The 11422-nt window shown below is 46.6% G+C and overlaps 1 protein-coding gene across 1 annotated transcript in view; it reads left to right on the top strand.

Moving 5' to 3' along the window:
- The window catches only part of LOC101863844, a gene marked incomplete at its 5' end in the record, with an annotated part of 8070 nt that extends 4268 nt beyond the window's left edge, over positions 1–3802 (top strand). The window contains 2 exon segments of the mRNA XM_013087734.2: positions 44–244; positions 1346–3802. Coding sequence (XP_012943188.1) covers positions 44–244; positions 1346–3064 — 1920 coding nt within the window.
- Positions 3803–11422: the final 7620 nt, after the last annotated feature.

Genomic DNA, 11422 nt, shown 5'->3' with positions numbered 1-11422 from the left:
CCCACCTTTCACGCCTTATTTCTCCTCCCCCCTCCCCCCTCAGAGCTCTCCCAGGATCAGTCTCCGCTCTGCCAAGACACTGACCGGCGTCCTGCTGTCCCTAGCTCTGACGTCATTTGTGGTAAACTATCTGGAGACCTGGGAGGTTCTGGCCGTGACGTCTTCCAGGCTTCTGACCATGGCCTTGACCTCTGCCCTCTTCCACGTGACATATTCCTACCTGTCCACCTGCGTGGTTTTAAAGGTGAGCGCCCCCACCCGTGGGAGGTTGGCGGGTGCTCTGGTGTGGTTCTTATCAAACATCTATCGCCCTTTTCTCTTCTTCATTTCTTTACACGTAACAACTTTAATCTAGGAACACCTCTAATCTTTTGCACATAGCATGACATATTATTCGTGTTGCACGAGCTGAAATGGTTGTTTTTCTCTATATTAATACAATATCTTGCTTCTTCTTGGATATTGCAATATCGATGTAATTTTCTTTACAAAAAATACGTGAGCGGTTGGCGGCGCCATAGTACGTGTGCTTTGCTCTTTCTTTTCGTCCATGTCTCTCGTCCTTCCTTTTTTTTTGTTATGCTACTCTCTATAACACTTCTAATCCTTTGCGCTTTAATGACACATTTCTTTTGCAAGTGCCGTAAAACATTTTTTTAAAAGTAAAGTTATTCCTGCATCCGATCCGGACATTGGGGGTTGCCTTGTTTAAGGGACAACTTCATGGGCCTTCAGCATATTGTGGTAGGGTGGCCAGTTCCTTTCCACGCCGCCTTTACTTCCCCAACTCGAAGTGAGGTACCCATTACTGCTGGGTGGGCAGGAGGGGGCGAAAAAAATCCGTGTCCGAACCGAGGCTCGAACCACGACTTTCCGCTTCGAGACGAGCGAGTGACCGCTTCGCCACCGCACCCTCTCGAAAAACACTTACTAAGACTAAACTAAAGCGTAGCCCGCTAACTAGAGTGATCTAAGTTATGTTGATACATATCAACCCCCCCCTCTCTCTCTCTCTCTCTCTCTCTCTCTCTCTCTCTCTTTCTCTCTCTCTCTCTTTCTATATCTTTTTGTATCTCTCTCTCTCTCTCTCTCTCTCTCTCTCTCTCTCTCTCTCTCTCTCTCTCACACACACACACACACACACACACACATACACATTCACACATACACACAGATTTACACTCTGACTCACTCACACACACATACACACACACATACTCCCACATACACTCACACACACACACTCAAACACACACACACACACACACACACACACACACACACACACACACTCACACACACACACACGCACACAATGACGACAAACGACGCCCGTGTGTTTCAGCTGATGGACGTCATAAGCCACTCGGTGTGCAACATCTTCAAACGTCTACTGGTCGTCTGGCTTCTCTACTCCTGTGGAGCCCGGTCTGCCACGGGATTGAACCTCCTTGGTCTCTTCTTCGCCGGCCTGGGCCTAGCACTCTACCTGCACGGAAAGCTGGGGTATGGTCACGTGACAGAGTGTGTCCGTCGACCAATCATCATCTCGCTCGCTGACTGGGTCAAGAGTAGTGTCATGGTGGCGTTGATTCTTCTCCTAGTTTTAGCGGGGCTGAAGACCTCGCAGTGCGGAAAGACCTTAGATTTGGGTAGGGTTCTGGGACAGTCGCATATTTCCTTATCTGCAGGATACGTGGTGCAGAAGGTAGGTTTCGAACCTGCGCCTTTCGCGATTAGGAAAATGTCAGCTGTGGATGGCGACGAGGAAGATCTGAAAGCTGTGGTACTTCCGGGAGTGAGCGTGGAAACGTTCAAGACGTGGCGCTTGTTGGAGCATCCCACACACACCGACTTCTTGTCGCATACACTTACAGACAACAGGGCGGTCGTGGGGGAGGCGCAGAGAGTTCTGCTCAATCTCCTCTCTGATATCATTGGCTCAGCCAGTCACGTGATGCTCATGGAGATAGCGACGTATGAGAACAAAGGAGACCCAGCCATAGCAACAGGGGAGGTAATGTTACTACGCAAGCTGAACAAAACCGTGGTGTACTATTGTGAAACTCACACGTGTACTAACGGCAATCTGAACTACGCTTTGAAGATTGACTCACGTTATGCGGCAGGCGATCTGGTCGTGTTGATGCAAGGGGGTGGGAACTTGGTCGGTTATCAGAGCAACGACGTCGTGAGGCGGCGAGTCCTGGAGAGGTTCCCTCACCGGAAGCTGGTTCTCCTGTCTCAGAGCATCTGGATCCACCCGAAGAACCACGCCCACTTACAGGAGTGTCGGAAAATTTATTCCAACCGCCCAAACCTGATCATGCTACTCCGGGACCGCCAGTCCTTCGCCCTGGCCAGACAACATTTCAACGGCACGCGGCTGGTCCTGGCACCGGATATGGCGTTTGGGATAGGCCTCATCCCCCGCCAGCTCCCGCCAACTCTGGACATCGTCTGGCTCCGGCGAGACGACCACGAGTCCACCAGATACGAGTTGCCGCCCTTCCCAGACGATCTAGCGATACACGTCGGGGACTACGTCCACGACTGGAACTCGAACCGGGGCCATACAGACATGGAGACCTCTTTCCTCATCGCCTCTGCAGGTTTACAGTATCTCCAGAGAGGCAGAGTGGTCATCACTGACCGGCTCCACGGCCACATCCTGTCCACTCTGCTGGACATCCCGCATGTGCTGATCGACAACCCACCCTACTTCAAACTGTCGTCCTTCCACAGGTCCTGGACGCAGGCTCTCACCAATACCGCCATGGTCACCACGGGGCACCAGGCTTTGGCGGAGGCGCGTAAAATGCTGCAACGTTACTCTTCCTCTCTCCCGCCTGTTGCGCCTTATATGCACGCCCCATCTGTAGATCCTGGCGCTTCCTATTTGTGGCTTTTCCTCAAGTACAACCGTCTGTACATTATGTTGTGTGCGCTACTGCCCGCTCTCGGGTACGTCATCTGGCAGAGGCGACGCCAACTAGTGGTTGTGTGCCGAGCGTGTAGAATAGGAAGAACTCAGCAGCAATCTCAAGACAAAAGTACCGTGTGACCCGGTGTTTGCTCACTTTACAATCACGCTCCATCTCTGAACGGATACTTCCTTCAGAAGTTGACAAAAAGACTCAATTCACGACTTAATAATTCCAAACAATCCGATAGAAGGCCTTTTGGCCTGTGTCTGTTCCATAGACCTGTATAATAATCCAAGACTCTGCTCTCTAATGTAATTCCGGTTCATCGAGGAGTGCACCATTTGAATCTGCATGTATTTGGAACCAAATGAAGAACAAGGAGGAAAAGTCTGCTGGCGTACTCTACTGCAGTGAGACTGGTATTTTGCTCTTCAATTTTACAACCATGATGCGCACCAGAGCAGCAAAGTTTTGATAGGGCGCAAAATTCTGCAGCCAAGACAGTACCCGGTCCAGGGTATCATAGTTCAAGTCTATGGAGTTGCCAAACGTGAAGTATTTGTCAGTGCAAAAGTTGATAATGGGACGAAATTCACGAGACAAACTTTCCGAACATTCTACATTGGCGTCCGTATGGTGTAGCGAGGCACTTCACTGCCGCACGCAGGAGACCCGAGTTCGATTTCCGAATAGTGAAAAAAACCCAACTTCATCAAGTAAATCTCTGTCTTTCAACCGAGATGTTGTATCCCTCTCAGCCCTGGTTGACCCTGACAGGCAGGGTAGGAAGCCTGCAGTCATAAATTATCTAAGTTATGTTTTTAGAGATGTAAAAACACCTGCTTTTGTATTAAAAACTACAGAACATTCTGGAATACGTCATTGTGGTCTGTGTCTGTCCTCACCTGTATGTTATTTATATTATGGGGTGTAAGAACCCTACTAAAGTGCGGTCAAAAATTCCTGGCGCAACTCATCCTCAAATATTTGTATAAAAGGTGAATCAATGTCACCCATACTTTGCAAAGCAGTTTGTCTCAATTTGTGTTAACGTAATCATATTTTTCCGCAACAAGTGAGGCTAGACGAAAAAATATTTCTTTATAAATTTATATAAAACTAGCTGGGCCCCTTTCGATGAAAGGAATGATCGGTGCATTAACATCAACTGAAAGTCTACTGGAATTGAGCAATAAATCCTGAGAGATGCAAACAATTAGAAGGTTTAGATATAGATATAGATCTAGTGATGTATAGATTGATTCTCTATTCCGCTTTCGTGGTTGTACACTCCAGAAGTTCAAAGGTGTGGAAACAGTGCGCACGACTATTGAAGGGGAACCTCACTTGTTTACAATGGCGTGTTAGAAAACGGACATTCCCAGGATTAGATCAGAGAGTTTACAGTAATACTATTATTACTGTAAACCCTCTCTGATTAGATCTAAACAAAACTAAAGAAAAGCTGAAAAGTAAATTACAGTGACTTCAGGCTCCTTAATAGAGCTGTGCACCTTTAAATGATTCTGAACCACCGTTAATTTTGTCAAATTCAAAAGTTCAGTGGTTCTGAAGTTTTAGGCGGCCAAAGTGACGAATTTTCACAAATATATTAATAATATGCATAGATCTAGATACTACAAAACTCCTTCACGAGAGAAATAGAATTGTTCACAGCACTTTCCGCTCCTCACACACATTTTATATACGCATATGGGTTACGTCCCAGCTAAAAAATGACGCTTTTTAGTGGCAAAACTAGCTACAAGAAATTAATTTTGTAGTGAACACTTTTTTGCTCTAAAAGTTCTCAAAACATGCGTTCAATAAAGATATTTCCGCGATAAGTAAAAAAAAAATCAACCAGATTTGCTTTTAAAAGCGATATCGTTCCAGCTGTAAACCTTTAAAAATCAATAAAAACAACCCTCTTAGATTTTTTATCAGTATTTATTAAGGAATTTTCTAGAATAGAGCCTACAGGTCTCTACAGAAATATTAATCTGTTAAGACAAATTGATATACACTGTGCAAAAGCTGGAGAGTTTATGTTGGATAGTTGAGGAGATATTCCACAATAGGTTGCTCCGCGAATTTTTGATCGCTCTATAAATGCGAACATTCTTATATTTTTGGGGCTTTGTGTTGGTATCTGCTTTTCCGCCTGCAACAACGACGAATCTGACAGATACACCGCGGATGTTAATTCAATTTTCTATCTGTAAGGCTATGTTTCCCTGGGCTATCGGTCGTTCCTAGGGTCCATGTGTTAGAAAGTGTGATGTTATGGTTGTTTCTCTCTGTCTATCTTGCTTCTTCCAAAGATTAATCTCTAGACCGATATTGCAATATCGATGTACTCCTCTTTACAAAAAGAAATGTGTGGGCGGTTGGCGCTCACTCTGGAACGTGAGGTTTGCTCCTTTTTTCCCCCACCAAATATATATCGTCCTTATCTCTCCTCCTTCTTCTCTTGTTACGTTACTCTCAGTAACATCTCTAATCCCCAGAAGTTATATGACAATTATTTGGCTTGCAAGTGTCGTAAAACTGTCTCTAAAACTAAGCTAAAGACAAAATATCAGAGGTGTCCGCCAACTACGCTAACCTAAATTATGTTGATCACACATTAACCTACCTGCCTCCATCTCTTTCTCTCTCTCTCTCTCTCTCTCTCTCTCTCTCTCTCTGAGCTCTCTCTCTCTCTCTCTCTCTCTCTCTCTCTCTCTCTCTCTCTCTCTCACACACACACACACACACACACACACACACACACACACACACACACACACTCAGACACACACACATACACACACATACCCACTCACACACACATGCACAAATACACACACACACACACACACACTCACACACGCACACAATGACGACAAACGACGCCCGTGTGTTTCAGCTGATGGACGTCGTAAGCCACTCGGTGTGCAACATCTTCAAACGTCTACTGGTCGTCTGGCTTCTCTACTCCTGTGGAGCCCGGTCTGCCACGGGATTGAACCTCCTTGGTCTCTTCCTCGCCGGCCTGGGCCTAGCACTCTACCTGCACGGAAAGCTAGGGCATCACCACGTGACAGAGTGTGTCCGTCGACCAATCATCATCTCGCTCGCTGACTGGGTCAAGAGTAGTGTCATGGTGGCGTTGATTCTTCTCCTAGTTTTAGCGGGGCTGAAGACCTCGCAGTGCGGAAAGACCTTAGATTTGGGTAGGGTTCTGGGACAGTCGCATATTTCCTTATCTGCAGGATACGTGGTGCAGAAGGTAGGTTTCGAACCTGCGCCTTTCGCGATTAGGAAAATGTCAGCTGTGGATGGCGACGAGGAAGATCTGAAAGCTGTGGTACTTCCGGGAGTGAGCGTGGAAACGTTCAAGACGTGGCGCTTGTTGGAGCATCCCACACACACCGACTTCTTGTCGCATACACTTACAGACAACAGGGCGGTCGTGGGGGAGGCGCAGAGAGTTCTGCTCAATCTCCTCTCTGATATCATTGGCTCAGCCAGTCACGTGATGCTCATGGAGATAGCGACGTATGAGAACAAAGGAGACCCAGCCATAGCAACAGGGGAGGTAATGTTACTACGCAAGCTGAACAAAACCGTGGTGTACTATTGTGAAACTCACACGTGTACTAACGGCAATCTGAACTACGCTTTGAAGATTGACTCACGTTATGCGGCAGGCGATCTGGTCGTGTTGATGCAAGGGGGTGGGAACTTGGTCGGTTATCAGAGCAACGACGTCGTGAGGCGGCGAGTCCTGGAGAGGTTCCCTCACCGGAAGCTGGTTCTCCTGTCTCAGAGCATCTGGATCCACCCGAAGAACCACGCCCACTTACAGGAGTGTCGGAAAATTTATTCCAACCGCCCAAACCTGATCATGCTACTCCGGGACCGCCAGTCCTTCGCCCTGGCCAGACAACATTTCAACGGCACGCGGCTGGTCCTGGCACCGGATATGGCGTTTGGGATAGGCCTCATCCCCCGCCAGCTCCCGCCAACTCTGGACATCGTCTGGCTCCGGCGAGACGACCACGAGTCCACCAGATACGAGTTGCCGCCCTTCCCAGACGATCTAGCGATACACGTCGGGGACTACGTCCACGACTGGAACTCGAACCGGGGCCATACAGACATGGAGACCTCTTTCCTCATCGCCTCCGCAGGTTTACAGTACCTCCAGAGAGGCAGAGTGGTCATCACTGACCGGCTCCACGGCCACATCCTGTCCACTCTGCTGGACATCCCGCATGTGCTGATCGACAACCCACCCTACTTCAAACTGTCGTCCTTCCACAGGTCCTGGACGCAGGCTCTCACCAATACCGTCATGGTCACCACGGGGCACCAGGCTTTGGCGGAGGCGCGTAAAATGCTGCAACGTTACTCTTCCTCTCTCCCGCCTGTTGCGCCTTATATGCACGCCCCATCTGTAGATCCTGGCGCTTCCTATATGTGGCTTTTCCTCAAGTACAACCGTCTGTACATTATGTTGTGTGCGCTACTGCCCGCTCTAGGGTACGTCATCTGGCAGAGGCGACGCCAACTAGTGGTTGTGTGCCGAGCGTGTAGAATAGGAAGAACTCAGCAGCAATCTCAAGACAAAAGTACCGTGTGACCCGGTGTTTGCGCACTTTACAATCACGCTCCATCTCTGAACTGATACTTCCTTCAGAAGTTGACAAAAGACTCAATTCACGACTTAATAATTCCAAACAATCCGATAGAAGGCCTTTTGGCCTGTGTCTGTTCCATAGACCTGTATAATAATCCAAGACTCTGCTCTCTAATGTAATTCCGGTTCATCGAGGAGTGCACCATTTGAATCTGCATGTATTTGGAACCAAATGAAGAACAAGGAGGAAAAGTCTGCTGGCGTACTCTACTGCAGTGAGACTGGTATTTTGCTCTTCAATTTTACAACCATGATGCGCACCAGAGCAGCAAAGTTTTGATAGGGCGCAAAATTCTGCAGCCAAGACAGTACCCGGTCCAGGGTATCATAGTTCAAGTCTATGGAGTGGCCAAACGTGAAGTATTTGTCAGTGCAAAAGTTGATAATGGGACGAAATTCACGAGACAAACTTTCCGAACATTCTACATTGGCGTCCGTATGGTGTAGCGAGGCACTTCACTGCCGCACGCAGGAGACCCGAGTTCGATTTCCGAATAGTGAAAAAAAACCAACTTCATCAAGTAAATCTCTGTCTTTCAACCGAGATGTTGTATCCCTCTCAGCCCTGGTTGACCCTGACAGGCAGGGTAGGAAGCCTGCAGTCATAAATTATCTAAGTTATGTTTTTAGAGATGTAAAAACACCTGCTTTTGTATTAAAAACTACAGAACATTCTGGAATACGTCATTGTGGTCTGTGTCTGTCCTCACTTGTATGTTATTTATATTATGGGGTGTAAGAACCCTACTATAGTGCGGTCAAACATTCCTGGCGCAACTCATCCTCAAATATTTGTATAAAAGGTGAATCAATGTCACCCATACTTTGCAAAGCAGTTTGTCTCAATTTGTGTTAACTTAATCATATTTTTCCGCAACAAGTGAGGCTAGACGAAAAAATATTTCTTTATAAATTTATATAAAACTAGCTGGGCCCCTTTCGATGAAAGGAATGATCGGTGCATTAACATCAACTGAAAGTCTACTGGAATTGAGCAATAAATCCTGAGAGATGCAAACAATTAGAAGGTTTAGATATAGATATAGATCTAGTGATGTATAGATTGATTCTCTATTCCGCTTTCGTGGTTGTACACTCCAGAAGTTCAAAGGTGTGGAAACAGTGCGCACGGCTATTGAAGGGGAACCTCACTTGTTTACAATGGCGTGTTAGAAAACGGACATTCCCAGGATTAGATCAGAGAGTTTACAGTAATACTATTATTACTGTAAACCCTCTCTGATTATATCTAAACAAAACTAAAGAAAAGCTGAAAAGTAAATTACAGTGACTTCAGGCTCCTTAATAGAGCTGTGCACCTTTAAATGATTTTGAACCACCGTTAATTTTGTCAAATTCAAAAGTTCAGTGGTTCTGAAGTTTTAGGAGGCCAAAGTGACGAATTTTCACAAATATATTAATAATATGCATAGATCTAGATACTACAAAACTCCTTCACGAGAGAAATAGAATTGTTCACAGCACTTTCCGCTCCTCACACACATTTTATATACGCATATGGGTTACGTCCCAGCTAAAAAATGACACTTTTTAGTGGCAAAACTAGCTACAAGAAATTAATTTTGTAGTGAACACTTTTTTGCTCTAAAAGTTCTCAAAACATGCGTTCAATAAAGATATTTCCGCGATTAGTAAAAAAAAAATCAACCAGATTTGCTTTTAAAAGCGATATCGTTCCAGCTGTAAACCTTTAAAAATCAATAAAAACCACCCTCTTAGATTTTTTATCAGTATTTATTAAGGAATTTTCTAGAATAGAGCCTACAGGTCTCTACAGAAATATTAATCTGTTAAGACAAATTGATATACACTGTGCAAAAGCTGGAGAGTTTATGTTGGATAGTTGAGGAGATATTCCACAATAGGTTGCTCCGCGAATTTTTGATCGCTCTATAAATGCGAACATTCTTATATTTTTGGGGCTTTGTGTTGGTATCTGCTTTTCCGCCTGCAACAACGACGAATCTGACAGATACACCGCGGATGTTAATTCAATTTTCTATCTGTAAGGCTATGTTTCCCTGGGCTATCGGTCGTTCCTAGGGTCCATGTGTTAGAAAGTGTGATGTTATGGTTGTTTCTCTCTGTCTATCTTGCTTCTTCCAAAGATTAATCTCTAGACCGATATTGCAATATCGATGTACTCCTCTTTACAAAAAGAAATGTGTGGGCGGTTGGCGCTCACTCTGGAACGTGAGGTTTGCTCCTTTTTTCCCCCACCAAATATATATCGTCCTTATCTCTCCTCCTTCTTCTCTTGTTACGTTACTCTCAGTAACATCTCTAATCCCCAGAAGTTATATGACAATTATTTGGCTTGCAAGTGTCGTAAAACTGTCTCTAAAACTAAGCTAAAGACAAAATATCAGAGGTGTCCGCCAACTACGCTAACCTAAATTATGTTGATCACACATTAACCTACCTGCCTCCATCTCTTTCTCTCTCTCTCTCTCTCTCTCTCTCTCTCTCTCTCTCTCTCTGAGCTCTCTCTCTCTCTCTCTCTGAGCTCTCTCTCTCTCTCTCTCTCTCTCTTTCTCTCTCTCTCTCTCTCCACACACACACACACACACACACACACACACACACACACACACACACACACACACACACACACACATACACACACATACCCACTCACACACACATGCACAAATACACACACACACACACACACACTCACACACGCACACAATGACGACAAACGACGCCCGTGTGTTTCAGCTGATGGACGTCGTAAGCCACTCGGTGTGCAACATCTTCAAACGTCTACTGGTCGTCTGGCTTCTCTACTCCTGTGGAGCCCGGTCTGCCACGGGATTGAACCTCCTTGGTCTCTTCCTCGCCGGCCTGGGCCTAGCACTCTACCTGCACGGAAAGCTAGGGCATCACCACGTGACAGAGTGTGTCCGTCGACCAATCATCATCTCGCTCGCTGACTGGGTCAAGAGTAGTGTCATGGTGGCGTTGATTCTTCTCCTAGTTTTAGCGGGGCTGAAGACCTCGCAGTGCGGAAAGACCTTAGATTTGGGTAGGGTTCTGGGACAGTCGCATATTTCCTTATCTGCAGGATACGTGGTGCAGAAGGTAGGTTTCGAACCTGCGCCTTTCGCGATTAGGAAAATGTCAGCTGTGGATGGCGACGAGGAAGATCTGAAAGCTGTGGAACTTCCGGGAGTGAGCGTGGAAACGTTCAAGACGTGGCGCTTGTTGGAGCATCCCACACACACCGACTTCTTGTCGCACACACTTACAGACAACAGGGCGGTCGTGGGGGAGGCGCAGAGAGTTCTGCTCAATCTCCTCTCTGATATCATTGGCTCTGCCAGTCACGTGATGCTCATGGAGATAGCAACGTATGAAAACAAAGGAGACCCAGCCATAGCAACAGGGGAGGTAATGTTACTACGCAAGCTGAACAAAACCGTGGTGTACTATTGTGAAACTCACACGTGTACTAACGGCAATCTGAACTATGCTTTGAAGATTGACTCACGTTATGCGGCAGGCGATCTGGTCGTGTTGATGCAAGGGGGTGGAAACTTGGTCGGTTATCGGAGCAACGACGTCGTGAGACGGCGAGTCCTGGAGAGGTTCCCTCACCGGAAGCTGGTTCTCCTGTCTCAGAGCATCTGGATCCACCCGAAGAACCACGCCCACTTACAGGAGTGTCGGAAAATTTATTCCAACCGCCCAAACCTGATCATGCTACTCCGGGACCGCCAGTCCTTCGCCCTGGCCAGACAACATTTCAACGGCACGCGGCTGGTCCTGGCACCGGATATGGCGT

Source organism: Aplysia californica, unplaced genomic scaffold, assembly GCF_000002075.1.
Source record: "Aplysia californica isolate F4 #8 unplaced genomic scaffold, AplCal3.0 scaffold00630, whole genome shotgun sequence".
Classification (NCBI taxonomy): Eukaryota; Metazoa; Mollusca; class Gastropoda; order Aplysiida; family Aplysiidae; genus Aplysia; species Aplysia californica.
The sequence above is the reverse complement of the archived record's forward strand: the minus strand, read 5'-3'. Positions and strand labels throughout refer to the sequence as shown.